Source organism: Leptopilina heterotoma, unplaced genomic scaffold (assembly GCF_015476425.1).
Source record: "Leptopilina heterotoma isolate Lh14 unplaced genomic scaffold, ASM1547642v1 Lhet_217, whole genome shotgun sequence".
NCBI classification, from domain to species: Eukaryota; Metazoa; Arthropoda; class Insecta; order Hymenoptera; family Figitidae; genus Leptopilina; species Leptopilina heterotoma.
The window spans coordinates 1,186,164-1,206,094 of record NW_025110934.1 but is presented as its reverse complement, the minus strand read 5'-3'; the positions used below and the strand labels follow the sequence as shown (position 1 = coordinate 1,206,094).

The following is a 19,931-nucleotide window of genomic DNA, read 5'->3' as shown; positions in this document are numbered from 1 at the left end:
TGAAAAACTGACATCGGATTTATAATCAGCGACCTCAAAAACCCTCAAGTAATCATTTTCATTAGCTTAGCCTCATTTAATTTTCGATTTTCTAATTTTGCTGTAAATCTTGCCATAAACATTCTTTTTTTATTATTGTTAGAATTAAAAAATTATTAATTCTTTATTGCACTATAAATTTTTTTCATAAAGTAGAATAAATTTCTGGGTGTTGGGTGTTTGGAAATCAAAAATATTTTAATTTTTGTCAAATTTATGAAAGTTTGAAGTCAAAAGTGGTTTTCATCTAAATCGCTGGGCGTTAAAGGGTTAAACTTACGCAATGCATTAATATTTATTAGTTTGAATTATTTTATAATTAACATCATTTTTAATGTAATTCTTTGTATCATTTAACATTTCCATACTTGAAATTGATTTTTTCTAAAATTTTGTAAGAAATAATTCCCATATTTTCTTCTACTCCATAAAATTGTTCCAGGGAAGTGAAATAATGACTCAATACACAAAAAAATCGAAAGTATTCGGATTTAAAAGAAAAAACTTATGTTTATTTTTTTAGTTTTTTATTTATCGAAATAAATATGTCCGCCTTTATTAATTATAATGATCTTGCTTTCTTCTTTTGTCTTCTTCTTATCTGAAACAAAAAATATTCAATTAATATTGATTATAATAACAGGGTTGCCATAAAATTTTTATTTTGTTTTTCTCTGATGTGCAGAGAATATTTAGACTTTTTCTCTGACTCTAAAGAATATTCTGATTCCCTTTAAAAATTATTAGATACTCAAAAGAAAGTTTTTTTTCATTTATTTAGGGATTTTTATTAATTTTAACATTATTCACAAACAGCGTAATAACTTCATTTTTAAATAAATATTTAATTATCATTATTTTTCCATAGGAACAAAGATTTTCAATAAATTCAAAATATTATTACCTTTCTGAAATTAAACGACTTATTAAAATATTGTTATAAAACATGAAGAAATCGATGACTCTTCGACTCGGGGTGATCGATTTCTACATGTTTTATAATAATAAAATAGATGACCGAGTGATAAAATTATTATTGTTTTGTATTGTAAGACTATATTTTTATTATAACTACCTACTTCAATATTATTTTTATCACTTCAATTCAATTTGTTATTTTCTACAATTTTTAAATAAAATTCTTCTTTAAAATATTATTTTTCAGATTTTTTCATACAGTTTATTTGAGAATTTTCAAATTCATTTCCTTATAATTCAATTTTAAGAAATTTCGATTATGCGAAAGTTCTTCGATTAAATATGCATCAGAAATAAAAACTTAAATAATTTAAAAATATTTCGATTAAGGTCATGGCCAAGTTGTAAAATGTAAACAAACAAAAAGGTAGAAAAACCAAATACTAAAACCGCAATTTTGTAAAAGCCTTTTCTCCCACGAAAATTAACATTTTCATAACGCGGTGCAAAAAAGGGCACTTTTTTGCACCTTGTTATGAAAAATATCGTTCGTAACTCGTTACGAAATATACTATTTTACACTTTCTTTACGAAAATGGTAAATTGGAATGTCAAATTTTTCAATGAAATCATTTTTGGCCATGAGCAATAAAAAGCAATGAGTAAAATAACAAATTAGAATGATGAATAAAATAGTATTTTTTACGCGTCGCGAAAAATAAACTGTTTGACTATAAATCAACCGTACGGATGATGAAGAAGTCCCAGTTAGCGATTTGACGTTCAGCATGAGGAATTGCTTTTGGCCAAAAATGATTTCATTCGAAAATTTAACACTCCAATTTTCCATTTTCGTAAGGAAAGTGCTAAAATGTCAATTTTTATAGGAGAAATGGCTGTTTGAAAATTGCGATTTTTGTGTTGGGTTTGTTTACATTTCAGAACTTTACATTTTACAACATTCTGTAAAAAATGAGTTCCATACAAGTTTTAATTAAAAGTATGAATAAATCAGATTTTCAAAAATTTTAATTTGAAACTTTTACAAAATTTAATAACTTTAAAAATTGCAATTATTAATAACTTCTTAAAAATTATATTATTATCTAAAACTTTAACTGAAATTTATTTTTAAATCAATTTTTATTAGAAAATTGTACAAGAATTCAATTAGGTTCATTTGGGGTAAATGTAAACAGTAGTGTTACGGCCGAACTCCGTAACTTTTTATATTGTTAATACCTTTTTTAATTATATTAAACTAAAATTACATGCAACAATTACACGCAACATGAGATTTTGTTAAACATCACAAAAACATTTACACAAAATACAACCCTTTGTAATTTCACAAAAGGGACATTCTTCTTTTTGAATATTTAAATCTAAAGTATTTTAATCGGATAAAAATCTAATTTTATTTAATTAATAGATTTAATGAAATTTAACATTCCTTTGAATTTCACAATTTCGAGGTGAAAACCTAAGAATATAACAGGGTATTTCTTAATAAATTCCTTTCTTGGACAAACAGTTTGTTGACCTTTGGAGAAATATCTAGAAAATATAAAAGAATAAATTGCCCAATATAAGGAGTGGTGCATCCAAGTCACTGAACCCGGATCACGCCACTGCCTAAATCTGCAAGCTTGCAGAATTGGCTTGGCAACAGTCAAGTGCAATAAACTTAACATACGATTTCCCCACTAAATCGTCTTTCAATAAAATTGATTGACACTGGGAAATCTGGGCAGTTTAAGCCAGGCCGTTGTAGCCGGCAGTTAGCCCGGGCAGTTTGGGCCCGCAGTTTAGTCCAGGTCGTAGTCACCTGTAGTTGTAGCCGGCAGTTTTGGCCAGGCAATTCTAAGTCCGGCAATCGGCCGTGTTCAATTAAATTTTGTAATCCCTGAGCAAGGGATTTCCTTAGAAGTTAACGGGTTTAATAAAAAGTTTGATCAGAAAAGTGAATTTGAATTGAGAATAAAAATATAAAGAAATAAAAAGTAAAGAAAGGTTGAATTTAAAAGTTATATTGAGAATAATAAAAGTGACAAGTGAAAAAGTAGAATAATTAAAAGAAAATATAGAAAATAAAGTCTTTATTTTGTGCAATAAAAGGTATATTAAGGTTCAAGACGAAATATCAATCTAGTGAACCTAGATTGGGTATTTCTTTAGTTTTTCGGAGATACAACGCGAAATTTACGAAGTCAGAACGTGTCATTGGATTAATATTTCAAGGAGATCGAATTACTGAGTAGTGAGTATAAAAGACTTACACCACATAACACACACTACAAGTTCAATCACACATATATAAAGTACTTTCTTTACACACATAAAAATTATATTACTTGTATTAGGGATTTTTTGGGTAAAATATATAATTCATGGTTTACATCTTAATTTTGCATTTTAATTTAAACATCCTAATTAATTTTCCTATCTTCTCATTTTTCTTAAGAGTAGGGTTCTCAACCTCTTAGTTGAATCAATAACTAAGTAGAGGGGGAATCCACTACCTTTACAATTTCTTTGTCCGAAGGACACGTGAGTTAAAGTTTTAAAAATTAATCTTTTAAAATTAAATTTCTAAATCCTACTTTAACAAGTAGATGTTTCAGCTAAATTTACAAATTTAAAAATAAGTACGACGTCAATATTTTTACCTCAGCTCACCTACAAGATTTTTTGAGTATTGCCAATGTTTTATTTTGACAATTGCCAATCAAAGACAAAATACTGAAACAGTAAATGTTCCAGTATTTTGTCTCGCATTTGCATAAAAGTAAATTAAAAAATCAAACTAAAATTTGTAATTCTTCCTTATATATGCCTTAACAAAAATTGACTTTGATTTTTGATTTTCGTTAATTTAGTTAATAAATAATTAAGAGTTTACATTTACCCGAGAATTCGAAAACTCGGGGTAAATGTAAACAGAACTTGAACTACATTTTAAAAGAAAATAATTGAATGCCAATTTTCATATATTTGCCAATTTCATTACTTTGGCAATATAAAATTACATAGAAAAGGAAATTAGGTCTTTTTTCATACCTCCTTCGTGTTAGTCAGTTAGTCACAGTTTATGTTTGACCGCCATAATGGATCAAGTTCAAGTTATTCAAGTTTTTACATTACTAATTTTGTAATTGTTGATTGTTCATTTTATATGATACATTATCAGTCAACTGGTTGATTTACTATACATCTACGAAGAATTTTTTTTTCAGTTTTTCCATCCCTTAAAACAGTAGTATACTTGAAATAACTTGTTTCTTAAACCTCGCTTAACTACAATAGTGTTTACATTTACCCCGAATTTTAGAAAAATTTCAAAATCTCGGGGTAAATCTAAACAGTCAGTTTTAGGGGATTCAGGTGCATCAATATTTTTTTGTACCTCATCAAATTTTTCTTAGGGAACACTAGCAACAAGTTCATGTAAAAGAAATCCGTCCGTTTTACCTTTTAACAAAAAAAAAACTAATGTTTTTGGTGAAAAACAGATATTCCGTTAACATTTACCCCAAATGACCCTATTTGAATACAAAAAAAAATTTATTGAAAAATTAAATGTTTTTTATAAAATTGAATTCTTATACATAATTTTATCAACTCAAATAATTGAATTCTTTCGACGAATTTTAATAAAAAAATTTTAGAATTATATACTTCTTTTTTATTTTTATTTATTTTTTTTCTATACCTCTCAGATCATTCGTTCCACCTTCTTCTTTTCGTTTCATTTCTCTCGATCTTCCGGACTGTTCCTCTCTGATCTTCTTTCCATCTTTTTTTTTCTTCTTTTTGTCTTTCTTCATAAGCTGTAAATAAACATTTATTTCATTTAATTAGTGGAATTTCACTAAATGATCAGTGAAATCTTAACTTAAAAAAATAAAATGAGAAAATAACTAGAGGTATCGCTCTTCAATAAAAAAGAAAAAAAAATTTGTGGAAGAAGAAATTCGAAAATTTTTCTTGTAATCTCTTTACTTGTTTTTTAACATATGGGGCCGTCCATAAACCACGTGGACAATTTTTAACCAATTTCTTGCCCCCCGTTGTGGACAGTCGTGGTCATTTGTCAAACCCCCTCCCCCCATATACAATTGTCCACGTGAATACTGCAAATTAAAAAGATTAGTTTTTTTTGTACTCCTGTATGTTAAAAAATTAAAAAGATTATTTTTGAACATATTTCAAAGCAAGAATGTCAGTAAAGTCAGAGAAATTAAGAAAATTGTGACTTTTTTCGACTCATTTAAAAAAATTGTGACAAAATATCACAATTTTTAGTACAAAAAAAGTACAAGTTATTTTGATTTTTATATCGATATAAATTCGGAGTAGAAGTGAGAAAATTGTGAATTATATAAACATAGAAATTATAAAAAAATATTGTACTTTTGAAAATTGATTTAATGGTAAATTTTGTTGGCAGCTTTTTCGTAAAATTTATTTTTTCGTCTTATACCCAGAGAAAAATTTTATTAGACCATAAATATATTTTATTAAAATTAAGTAAACGTATATTTCTCTCATAACTAACTAGTCTTCTATATATGAGCGGATGGGAATACAATTCGCCAAAAACGCGATGAAAAGATATTATACCAGTCAGGTTGCAGTGTGTGGCCCAGAGGCTCTCATTGCTACCTGATTGATATTACATTGCATGCAATCGCGCGCCCGGATAGTTACTTTTCCCGTCCGCTCATATAGCAAGTTTTGCTCATGCGTGAATAGTAACTGAATTCCCTTCATGTAAATTAATTAATCTTACATTAAACGCAGCAGCTCTTGCAATTTTAGTTTTCCCACCACTCCTGCTTCTACCGTACCTCTCCATGTTTCTTCCCTGTAATGTAACAATTTTTTTTATTTTACAAGAAAATTTTTATTGTTTAAATTGCAAATTTTATATTTTGAAACGTATACATAACTTTAACTTTGAATAACCTTCTACTTTACTATATTTAAAAAAAGTTGAAATAACTTATTTTATCTAATTCATTTGCTCAGTATACGAATACTTGGGTATACGCCCGAAAATACCAACCCGAATCCGTACACCTGAATGAATATTTTTCCGAATGAACATTTACCCGATTTTTTTGCCTTAATTCAATTACCCAAAAATTTTTTATTTCATTTAAAGTAATTAACAATTAGTATGTACCTACTAGAGCTGTGCAAAATTCGAACAGAACCGAGTTTTGTTCGGTTTTTGGGAGCCGATATGTCGAATATTCGACATTAGAACTAGGCTAACTCGAATGTCGAATATTCGACATTCGAACTAGGCTAACTCGAATGTCGGTTTTTCGACATTCGAACTGGGCGACTGAAATGTCGAATTTTAGAATTCGACATTTGAGCGTTCCAAAACTGAACAAAACTCGGTTTGGTTCGAATTTTGTAGTAACTTGAATGTCGAATATTCGACATTCGGTCTAAGCTAACTAGAATGTCGAATTTTCGACATTCAAACTAGGCAAAAAAATTCGAACAGTTCGGTTCGAATTCTTTTGCACAGCTGTAGTACCTACATAAAGTCTATCTTTTAAAGAATTTCTTTGTATTTTTTTACAACAATGTAGTTTCTTTATTTGTGGACGTCCACATGAAAAGGGCCCATTTTTGCACTATTGGAGTTATCTATATGGGCGTATTCCTGGCAAAATTTGGAAAATTTTAAGTGGTCTTAGAACTATTTTGGTTAAAAATTCGCTGAGTTACGTAATTTCAAAGTTTAGAACGCTAAAAACCTCATTTCGAGAAAAACGGAATTAAAGATTGCGATACCAACTAATTGTTGTATCTCTGGTTTTTCTTAGAAGTTATTCAGATAAGAATTGTTTCCAGTTCAGGGCACCTTGAAGATAAAAAACCAACAGGTTTTAAATTTTTAGAACCACCCCCTCCCCTTAATTAATTAATTAATTTAAAAACCGACAATATGGGCCCTTTTCTAAAAAGGACAGTTTTTCTATTAAAAAACAATTTTTTTACAAGATAAATGATTGGGTGCAATTTTATTGTGTCATTTGAAGAAAAATAATCGAAATTAAACTTATTTAAAGTTTTTTGACAGTCTCTATTATAAAAAAATTGACGCAATATCCAAATTTTCATTTCGACAATTACGAAAACAAAGATTCTAACATCAATATCTCTGGTTCTTCTGGGAAGTTATTCAGATAAGAATTGTTTACAGTCCAGGGTACCTAAAAGATCAAAAACCAATAAGTTTAAAATTTTTAAAACCATCCCCCCTCTTAATTTTGAAAATACGAAAAACTGACAATATGAGCCCTTTTCTAAAAAGGACAGTTTTTCTATTAAGAAACCATTTTTTTACAAGATTTATGATTAGGTACAATTTTATTGTGTCATTTGAAGAAAAAGAATAGATATTAAACTTATTAAAAATTTTTTGACAGTCTCTATTATGAAAAAATTGACGAAATATCCAAATTTTCATTTCGATAATTACGAAAAAAAGACTCTAACATCAATATCTCTTGTTCTTCTGGGAAGTTAATCAGATAAGAATTGTTTACAGTCCAGGACACCTTAAAGATGAAAAATTAAGAGGTTTTAAATTTTTCCACACCTCCATTTTTAAAATACGGATTAATTTTGCAAATGACCGACAAAATGAGCCCTTTTCATTTTTCTAAAGAACCAATGAAATCAAACAGTTAAATTATCGATAAATTAATAAAAACCGCATGATTCGACTTGTCAACACATGTAGATTGATAATAAAAAGTAAACAAAAATTAAGATTTTGCTCCAAAATTACTAAATTGCGATTATCTCGAGAACTAGAACCGACAATATGGGCCCTTTTCATGTGGACGTCCACATTTATTCATTAATAAAATATTATTTATTAATTAGTAAAGTAATTAAATTCTTTTTACAATTTGAATTTTATTACAATATTATAAAATAATTTAATTCACTCAAGGAATTTTAATTAAAGATTTTAAAGTTAATTGAATTAAACACATTCAGGGCTCGGATTTTTAATTAGGTATTTTTAACATTTTTTTTAAAAATTCTCTTTAAAATGTAAATTATCTTTATAAATAATAAAATTCTTCTCTGAAATTCAATTATTTTAATAAGTAATAAAATTCTTCGCAGAAATTCAACTATATTCAAATTTTTTTTTTAATTTCTCGTCAAAATTTTATAAATAATAAAATTCATTATGGAAATTTAACTATTTTCAAAAGTTCTGATAAAACTCTAATACTTACTTTCAAACATTTTTAAAGAAATCTGTTCAAAATTTCAATTATCTTTATAAATAATAAAATTCTTCTCTGAAATTGAATTATTTGTAAAAATAATAATAAAATTCTTGTCAAAATTTTAATTATCTTTATAAATAATAAAATTCTTCTCTGAAATAAAATTATTTGTAAAAATAATAATAAAATTCTTGTCAGAATTTCAATTATGTTTATAAATAATAAAATTCTTCTCTGAAATTCAATTATTTTCATAAGTATTAAAATTCTTCGCAGAAATTCAATTATATTCAATTTTTTTTTCAAATTCAAATGAGCGGATGGGAAGAAGAACTCGCTGAGCGCGAGACCATAAAGGATAGTTCCAGTCAGGTAGTAGTGTGTGGCCCAGAGGCGCTCACTGCTACCTGACTGATATTATCCCTTACGGTCTCGCGCTCGGTGAGTTCTTCTTCCCATCCGCTCAAATATTCTCGATAACATTCTTTACAAAATTCAATTATCTTCAAAAGTAAGAAAATTCTTCTGCAAAATTCAATTATTTTTAAATATTTTTAAAAAAATCTGTTCAAGATTTCAATTATCTTCATAAATAAAAAAATTCTTCTCTGAAATTTAATTATTTGTAAAAATCCTCTATATTATATTAAGTTAATGTACGACCGACCGACCGACCGACCGACCGACTCACACCTCTTTCTATCTGTCTAACATCTATTAGAATACTTCACTCACACACATGTCCAAAAAACATATACCCATGTATGTTACACATATACTCTAAACACATATATGTACATGTCATGTCACGCATGCGCAGTAGTATCCTATCAATGTTAGGCATGCGCAGTAGTGTTCTACGAATGTTAGGCATGCGCAGTAGTGTTCTACCAAAGTTAGGCATGCGCAGTAGTGTTCTATGAATGTTAGGCATGCGCAGTAGTGTTCTACCAATGTTAGGCATGCGTAGTAGTGTTATACGAATGTTAGACATGCGCAGTAGTGTTCTACGAATGTTAGGCATGCGTAGTAGTGTTATACGAATGTTAGACATGCGCAGTAGTGTTCTACGAATGTTAGGCATGCGCAGTAGTATCCTATCAATGTTAGGCATGCGCAGTGGTATCCTATCAATGTTAGGCATGCGCAGTAGTGTTCTACGAATGTTAGGCATGCGCAGTAGTGTTCTACCAAAGTTAGGCATGCGCAGTAGTGTTCTATTAAAGTTAGGCATGCGCAGTAGTGTTCTACGAATGTTAGGCATGCGCAGTAGTGTTCTATGAATGTTAGGCATGCGCAGTAGTGTTCTACCAATGTTAGGCATGCGTAGTAGTGTTATACGAATGTTAGACATGCGCAGTAGTGTTCTACGAATGTTAGGCATGCGCAGTAGTATCCTATCAATGTTAGGCATGCGCAGTAGTATCCTATCAATGTTATGCATGCGCAGTAGTGTTCTAGCAATATTAGGCATGCGCAGTAGTGTCCTATCAATGTTAGGCATGCGCAGTAGTGTTCTATCAATGTCAGGAATGCACAGTAGTGTTCTATCAATGTTACGCATGCGCAGTAGTGTTCTATAAATATCAAGCATGCGCGCAAATCACCCACACATATACACTAATCACATGTACATGTATGCTCACACATATACATAAATTACATACACATGTATACTGACTCATATGCAGATATAAAATCATACATATACACAAATCACATATATAGATTTAATAAACGATTGATAATATAAGTTGTTGAATTTTTTAATTTTGTGTATTTACTTATTTATTTGTTTGATATAAATTAACAATAATATTTAAATGGATAATCAGTGAAAAATGACTGAGATTTCTGTAAGTGTAATTTTCTGCTGATTTTCAGTAAAATTATTTGTTTGACAGAAATTTACAATAATAATAAAAAACATAATAAAATGACAATCAGTGAAGAATGACTGATATTTTAGTACTTTTTAACTGAATCCAGTATAGCGGACGAAAATGAAAGATTTTGTAAGAGAATACGTAAAAATAACATTTCGTATAATGTACAATGACATTTTTTTAAAATGTCACTTCTTAATTTTTGTCTTATTACACAATGATTTTAAATAAAATAATTTTTATTCTTATAAATATTAATAATTTTTTACATTTTCTAACCACTATAACCCAGTGTACACGTACTGGAACAATTCTGGAACCGTTCCAGAACTGTTCTTTATTTCCATTAACTGTTCTAGAACAGTTCTAGAACGTGCACACTGGGAGGTTTTAATTTTGTAAATGTTCAAACTCTGGTTTAGAAAGAAAAATTTATATTATTATACAACTATATTGTCTAGACTTGCAAAAACCCAAAGTCTAGACAAAGTCGTAACAATATTGTTACAATACATATTGTAACAATATTGGTGACGGTGATGTGCGTAAGAATAGTGCAGTAAAAATTTAAAAAAAACATTTCTCAAAAAAATTAATAAAACAGCATTTTTATATACTTTACGAGATAAAAATTCCTAAAAAAAGTGTTGAAATTATTTGATTGGGGAGCGTTTACAAATGATGTCACGCAATTTTTCGGGATTTTATATACCCCCCTCCCCTCTCACGCAATTTCATGCAATTTCACATGTAAAAATACATTGTGTCACGTTTAGTAGAGACCCTCCACCCTCGCCCAAAAAACGTGACATCATTTATGAACGCTCTCTTGCAAATATCTTGCAAAATATTAAAAATTTTGTAAAACTTTTTGGCACACTTATTTAGGACCCTAAACACTATCAAATTACAAAGTACCCAAGTAGCACGGAATATAACCTTAAGGTACTACTACACTTTAGAAGGCTCTTAAAAGACCAAATTAAAAAAATTTTTTTTTAGGTCTCTTATTATAAATATTTAAAATACTTTTTTGCCTATATTAGTACATATTTGGAGAATAAAAATAATGGTTTGTTTTTAATTTTTATTTAATTTCATAATCTGCAGACAGCATTCAGATTGAAACTCCAAAAAGTTAGTTACACTGTTAGAAATTTTTGTTGGAATTTTCAGAAAAAAGCAACTGAAGTTTTCTGCAGTTACGTTTTACGTAAAACTTTGAAACATTTCATAATTTTCAGAACCATGTGACTGCATAAATCTTTAATCACAAGTCACTGAAAATTTTGTTACAGTTTCGTAATTTTACGAAACACGTAACTGCATAAAACTTCAGTTGCTTATTTTGGAAATTTTGTTACAGTTTCGTAAATTTCTGGAACACGTAACTGCATAAAACTTCAGTTGCTTATTTTGGAAATTTTGTTACAGTTTCGTAAATTTCTGGAACACGTAACTGCAGAAAACTTCAGTTGCTTATTTTCGAAATTATGTTACAATTTCGTAAATTTCTGGAACACGCAATACAATAATACTTCCGTTACATACCTTATTGAAAAATATGTTACAGATTCGAAAAATGCAATTAATTCTTGGAAATTTTATTAAAATTCTTCAAAAGAATTCAATTTTAATAAATTTTGATTAAGTTCCTTATAATAATTAAATTTTATGAAAATTCAATAAATTATATTTATTTTTGTATTTAAATAATTGAGTTCTCGTAGAATTTTTTTATAAAAATTTATTTCAAAATGAATTTAAGTTAAAATTTTTGATAATAATTGAATATTAAAAGCATTACAGCATAAATTTTTAAAAATAATTAAATTTTTGTATCACGTTACAGCTTAAACTTGCTGTTGCTCCTTTCCGAAATTTTTTTTTAGTTTCATAATATTTCATAACATGTCATAGCTTGAATTTTTTTATTTTTCCTAAAAATTTTGCTACCGCTTTTTCCAGTTTTGATTATTAAACAATAATATGTAACTCAAATGTTACATATTGCTTAATAATCAGAACTGAACAAAACTGAAACAATAAATTTTAATGACACTCATCAGTGATAGCGAACATAATTTACATTAAAATACAAAGTACAATTTAATATGTATAACTTCATTATTTCTAAGTTTGTCTCACAATTTTTTCTATCCCACTAGATTTTCAGTAAAAAATTATTTAAACTTAAAAATATTTAATAATAATGTTATTGTTTAAAAATTATTTATTTATGGTTTATAAATAAATTTGATCAAAAAACAACTAGTAAATAATATAAATAATATTTATTTCTTACTTTTTATGCACAAAACTATTTATTCAATCAAATAATATTAATCATTCATTTATTAATAAAGTATCAAAAGTATCACAACTTTGATTGCTCTGAATATCAATAAGCTCATCATAGTTACGGTACTGGTTCCTAGCATGGACATTCCATTTTGCAGGACGATTTTTCTTCAAAAATATCTAATACGTGTAATGGAGCATGAATAAAAATAGATTTTGTACATACTTTTTATATGTGGAAATATGCTTCAACTTTTTAATCCCAAGAATGATCACTTATGAAACTTTAAAAATAATTTATAACACTTTTTTACTTATTTAAATAACTTTATACAATGAAACATTTTCTACGCACAACCACTTTTTCGAAGGGCATTTTCAGTTATGTATTTCCTGCAACAGACCCAAGCGGCGCGAAAGTAATTGTGCGCATCTTAATTCAGCTGTGGTAACTGAAAATTTTGTTACAGTTTCGTAATTTTCAGTTACTCTTTATACTTTTTAAAACTATTCCCAAATTTTCAGTTACATTTCATTAAATTTCCTTAACTAGTTACTGATTTTAGTTTGACTGAAGTTAGAATTCCGTTACTCATAAGGATTTTTACTAAAAATTTTGAATTTTGAGTAACATTTAGAAATCATAAGAAACGTGTAGTAAATTTCAAGCAAATGTAACATATAAATGCTTTCAGTACCATCATTTGGAAAATTTTGTTACATTTGTGTCTGAATTTTATCGGAATATTCAGAACATTTTTAACAGTGTATCCAATTGCGGACAGTTTATCTCGATGGGGGAAATTTCCTATTTAAGAAACATCCCTTACCAATGAAATAAATAAGAATATGCGTCGATTTTACTTTGTAATTAATGTAAGTATGAATGTCAACAATATTCATAATATTGAATAAATAATATTGTCAACTAGTTTAAATTTGATACGGTTATTAGAATTTAATAATAAATAAATAAAAAACATTAATTTTTTCTTAACTTTTTTCAAGTTTAAGACTCTTCATGGTAAATGTGATTATTCTTTTTTTTACGTGTACAAAATAGTGAATTGACCTTGAATGACATGTATAATTAATTATTCTCACAGCAATATTCAATAATTTAATTAACTTAATTGCACTGCATAATAGTTGAGAGTAGTAAGAGTAAGGGCCGAATTCACCAACACCAATTAAAAGTTAATCAATGATTAAATCCTCAATTAACCAATCAGAAGCCTTTAAACTGTCTTTAATCATTGATTAACTTTTAATCGGAAGTTGGTGAAACTTGCTCTAAGTGAAACGGTAAAATAAGTGAACGACCATTAGTGTGAGAGAGAGAGAATAACTTGTGGTTTTCGAGTAGGTATCTACTTTATGTGCACGCGGCGTTCATTTTTCGAAAGAACTGGACTGAGTACTAGTTGTTCAATATTCGCTTCTATTATTGACTTGTGTTTTGTACACTGCCGCGTTCTTTTAACAATTACGTGAGAAAGTAATTTCTCATTCCAATTTTGTATACTCTTATTCCCTCTTAGACTATATAAACAGTCTTGTTTAAGCTGATGAATGGAATAACTTGTGTTGAGTCCCAAAGTGTTTAGCTATGAAACTTCTAATACTATAGTGTGTACCTGTCACATATTATTCTATAAAGGAGTACTACACTGACTGCATAAATCATTTTTTCATTTTTCTCCGTGTAGAAATCTACCACCATTAATGAAAAATGGACTAAAATAAAAAAATAGCAGATGTTTGAATAATTTTTGTCAAAATACACTAGGTTTTTCAGTATTTTTCTAGTCTGCAAAAATGTCTTTTTTTAATTTTTTGACCATTTTCTGGTAAATTCTCACACAGGACATGCTAACAAACAAAACGAGTTATTATTTATTAAAATCGGTTTAGTAGATTCAGAGATAAACTATCCGCAATTTGAGAAAACGTTATTTTGAGAAAAACGCGTTTAAACTTATATGTATCGTTAGAGGCCATCCATAAATTACCTAAAATTCTTTTGCAAATTGAAACACCACCATTTTTTTTATTTCAGACACTGTTACATACATTAGTACCAATGTTTCTACTGGTCGTAACAAAAAGCTGGACCCCACCATCCCCTTAAAGCCTTACTTAATTTGTCAATGACTTTTTACATTAATTGAATATTTTTTGAAAAATTTACTTTTATTTTTTACAATTGGTTTTAAATACTTTAGGAGGTGTTTTCTAAAGCCATAAGGAGTTAAAAAATACAATAAAAAAAATAAAATTTTTTTAAATTCTAATGTGTAGTAGTACCTTAAATTGAAGGGAATAATGCATTTCATATTGGGAATATTCCAGTGGAATGTTCTAAAGATCTTAAAGTAATATTAAAATGTCTGCCGCACAGGAATATTCCAAGATAACATTTAGGGAATGTTCCATGGTAATATCGAAGTAATATTCCAGGATGATGTTGAAGGAATGTTCCACCGTAATATTAATGGAATATTCCAGGGTGATGTTGAGGGAATGTTCCCAGCTAATATTTAATATGTTGAAAATACCATTGAATTCGTTTTTACTAAAAAAAAGAAGATAAAGAGAAAAAAAGTCAAATTTTTTCAAAGTATGAAATTTTGGAATATTTTCAGGGAATATTCCCTTAATATTCATTCAACATTACCTTGGAATACTATATTAATATTACGGTGAAACATTGCCTTAACATCTCAGTATCATTTAGACTTACAATTTTTGAATCAAAGATGAGAAAAAAAAGATACGTTAGAAATACCGTCAACTGGGGCTATTTTGTGCATCCGGGGGCTATTTTGTGCACGCGAGTTTTTTAATGAAAAAAATTATTAAAATGAATTATTTTAATCTGCTATTTTGTGAAATGAAAGTTTTATTACATGACAATAGAGAGCACTAAATGTTATTATTTAATTCTTTGGCAATTAAGAGAAAAAAATTCCTAAAAACGGAAAATTTGTGTCAAAAATTTTGAAAGTTCGGAAAAATTATACCAGATCTTCTAGAGTTTTTATGTATCTCATAAACTGAGTTAGATATTTGTTTTCAATTGTGTTGTGATGATACATACGTAATGCGCTAACTTTTTATTCATTATTTTAAGAGAAAAGTGGAAAAAACTGAAAAACCAGGATTCCATGGGGCTATTTTGTGCACTTAAAAAAATAAAATATTTTTCATAAATATTTTATTTAGTAAGTAAAGAAGATTCTGTTTATCATTTTTATACATTTTTGTCTTACTTTTCTGTCAAAAAACTGTAAATACGTTAATTAAAATCATTAAAACGATTAAAAGCTCTACCGGTGCACAACGCAACCTCAAAAAATGAACATTAATTAATATTTATAAGTTTTTAAAATTAGTTTTAAAACTATTTTCTCGTTTCTCTTAAAATAACTTGAAAATCATATTAGATATTAAATTCTTATCTATTTAACCTTAAAAATATTTATTTCAAGTTATTTAAAAATATCATTCAAAACCATTAAAAAAGCTCCTATTGAAATGATGTTTTAAAGTTATTTATAAGTGTTTAAACGATCATTTTATAATTATATTAGTATATTATTATAAAATATATATTAAAAAAGAAGAAAATGTTATTTAATATCTGCGTAATATACAATTTAAAGAAAGATTGTTAACTTTTAGTAAATCCAGATTTTAGCAAAAGTTTAGTGCTTTATTTTACATTTTTTGTACAATATATCTACAAAAAAAATTTTACTAGGTCATTCTTTTTTTAATTTACTCTCAAATATATACACAAAAGATTTCATAAAGCAGAAACGATTAAAAAAATTGTTTACGCAACATTATAGAAAAACAAAGTTCGATGCACAGAATAGCCCCATCCCGGGAGTTATTGTGTGCACGACTTTCAATGACTATAACTAAGACAAAAAAATTTTTTTCTTTGCAAAATTTATAGGAAACCTTCAGAAGGATGTCCACAACATACATCAAAAGTTGATTTTCTTTATTCTCTTAATTCTGAATTTAAATAAATCTTTAAATAAAAAAAAGCTATTTGGTGCACAAAATAGTCCCGGTTGACGGTAATAAAAAACTAAATTTTTAATAATAGAATTAAATAACTTTACTTATTGCATTTAACATTTTACAAGTGGTAATTTTTAATAATTTTTTATTCATAGTTAGAAGTATAATAGTATTTTAATAAGAACCAAATTATTGTTGACATTAAAGTTTAAATTTTGTTTATAATTTTAATTTGTTTAAATAATTTATTATTTATAAAATTAGACAATTATGTTAAATTATTATTAAATTAAATAAAAATAAAAAATGAATAACTGAAAAGTAAAATATTAATTTTATTCAATAAATTTATGTTTATAAACATTCATAAACATTTTTTATAATTTTTTTCAAGTTTATGTCAAAAAAGCAATGTTGGCAAAGAGCGTCGTGAACAATTTTTCTATACTCAGTCAGCATTTGCTGCCGTGAAAATCTAATAATAATATGCATTATTGAATCCAATAATTTTCATAATTGATTTAAAGCAATATTTATTAGATCAAATTATTCCATTTAATTGACTTAAGTAATTTGTATTTGGTTCAAATAACTATTTATTTGATACCATAAATTAAAATATTTATGTCCAGTAAATATTTACTTAGTTCAAAGAAATAAAAATAAATAAGTAAAAACAAATGAGTTTAAATACAACCGAACGAGCGTTAGCGAGTGAGGTACATGTCGCTAGTAATAATAAAATTCTTGTCAAAATTTCAATTATCTTTATAAATAAAAAAATTCATCCTAGAAATTCTATTATTTTCAAATTTTTTTTAAAATTCCTCGTCAAAATTTTATTTATCTTCATAAATAATAAAATTCATCCTGGAAATTTAATTATTTTCAAAAGTTCTGATAAAATTCTTTTCAAAATGCAGTTATCTTCAAAAGTATGAAAATTCTTCACAGATATTCAATTATTTTGGAAAATTTTTTAAAATTCTTAAAATTTCAATTATTTTTGTAAATATCAAAATTATTCTGCAAAATTCAATTACTTGCCAATTTTTTTTATAAAGTCTTATAATATAAAATAATGATTTTATCACTCGGTCATCTTTAATTGTAATAAAACATGAAGACATCGATTTTACTAATTATATAAGTAATTGAATCCTTCCAAAGAATATTATTAGATATTTATTAAAATAATTAACTGTTTGCGTAAAATTTAATTAAAATTTTTGAAAATAATTAAATTGTGGAGAACAATTTAATTATTTAGAAAGATAATTTTAGTTTCGAAAATTCTGAGGAAGAATTTTTTTCTAAAAAATAATTATTATTGAATTTTTGCTACGAGTTTTACTATTTATGAAAGTAATTGAATATATATTGTGAAGAAATTTTTAAAAATAAAATTTTAATTAATTTAATAATTTGAAAATTCGTTTTTTCAAAACTTTTTAATGAAATTCTTTAACAAATTTAATTGTTTTTCAATTGAATTTCATAAAATTTTTATTGATTGGATAATTTTTTTCAAGTTTATTTACATCCTATATTTCAATCAGTGACTGATTTTTTACTGTCAAATTAATTATTTTTAACTAATTCAAATTTAGAGAACGGTATGTTATCTATAAAAATTAAAATAAATGCGATTTTTTAAAAACAAATTAAAATTATAAATCTTTTTTTAATTTGGTAAAAAAATTCCCGGTTTGGCATTAAATTCTTGGTTTTTTCCTGGACTTTACCGGTCAAATTAAATTCCCGGTTAATAGACACCCTTAGAATAGTTATTAATTATTTATTGATATTTATTGGTATTATTATTATCATAATGTTTACTACCTGCTGACTATTATTTTTGCCGTTTGGAGATTTGTCCCCAGTCGATAATGCAGATGCTGTCTCCTCTGCATCATCTCCATCATTAAAATCAGTGAGGTTTTCTTTATTCTGTAATAATATCATTACAATTATAATTACGTCAAGAATTTCGAATTATTTGTTTATAAAAATTCAGTTATCTTGAAATAATAGAGTCGAAAAATTACAAAAATCTTATTTTGCAGAATTTAAAAAAAATTTTGTAAAAATTCAATTTTATTAAAAAATGTTATGTGTGTATATCTTTTTAAATTAACTAATAACAATTTTAATTATTAATCTCCGCATTAAGAAACATGAATACTGTTACGTCAAAAACAACAAGAAACCTTTTTAAATATTCCTAACGTTCCTTGTTTTAAATTAGTTTCATAAATGAATCTAATTTGGGATGAGGATAAGTCAATGAGCCTACTAAATGTACTCAGAGAATAATTTATTTAAAAACCAACAAGAAAGAAAAGAATTGACAAAATACAATGAGTATAATTGAGTTTAGAAAATCTTACTTTTAAAGAATAACGATTACTGGTGTTGTTTGAACTGGTGGTTGTATCTGCTTGTCCGATCTCTAATGGTGTTGAGGGCTAGACGCACTGGGGCTGTGACAGTTGTCCTTAATGGTTGAGTGTTGATCCTCTTGTTTACACTAATGAGATAGTGTATTGTATTTTGAAAATATCTGCTTTCTTCCAGACAGTTGTCGCCTCTTGAACAAATTTCGATGGTTCGAAATGTGTAATACTTCAATAAAAGATTTGTTGAAACTTGGAACTGCGTTTCAATATTATACTTTCGTTGATACTTGGGTTTATTTCCAATTTAATATATTTTTGGAAATTATTAAGTTGTACTTTAAATCAGTGATTCGAACTTCGTTTCAAAAATAAAAACTTGAAGATATAATTCACTCGTTGATGATATACTCTTTATACTAGAGCGATGGTTTTACGATGTGTACAGGTTGATTCCCAAAAAATTACTCTCTCTACTGAAGATGTTATGAGGTTGGCTTTCAAATTATTACTCTCTGTACTGAAGATGTTATAAGGTTGGCTTTCAAATTATTACTCTCTGTACTGAAGATGTTATAAGGTTGGCTTTCAAATTATTACTCTCTGCTGAATGAAACTGCTTGCTCTTTTTATATTAGATTTTCATAACTGTAATGATGCCGAAAAATTGTACACTTGCTAAAATTTGTTTCTCCTTGTGCTAGTTAATAGCGAAAGAATTTCTCTATGCGTTGTTGATATTTCCTCCGGGAGATTGTACGTATCGCCCTTTCGTTAAGTTTCTCGGCGTTTGTTGTTCACCTAAACTTCTCGGGGTTTGCTGCTTTTACTTTCTTTCGTCCGGCCTACGTTTTTAGAAGGTTGTCGAATTGTCGCTTCATCGTTATTCTTTTTACATGAGTAATAGTATTACTTTCCTTTCTTGGATTGTTACAGTTTCAAAATACATAGTGTACATTTGTATAGTAATCAATATGCAAATAATATATGACAATAGAATACAATATTTTTCTTTTACATTTCTGAAACAAAATTTTGTACTTTTAATTTTACAGATGGAAAATATTAAATTTTTATATTTA

The 19,931-nt window shown here is 27.3% G+C and overlaps 1 protein-coding gene across 1 annotated transcript in view; it reads right to left on the bottom strand.

Annotated features, from left to right (window-relative positions):
* Positions 1-566: 566 nt before the first annotated feature.
* LOC122501863 (cylicin-1-like) overlaps positions 567-19,931 on the bottom strand; it is a 33,690-nt gene continuing 14,325 nt past the window's right edge. Inside the window, exons 8-11 of the mRNA XM_043611627.1 lie at positions 18,296-18,403; positions 5,750-5,824; positions 4,670-4,787; positions 567-640 (exon numbers count right to left, since the gene is read on the bottom strand). Of these exons, the coding sequence (XP_043467562.1) occupies positions 567-640; positions 4,670-4,787; positions 5,750-5,824; positions 18,296-18,403 (375 nt within the window). The remainder of the gene's footprint in view (positions 641-4,669; positions 4,788-5,749; positions 5,825-18,295; positions 18,404-19,931) is intronic.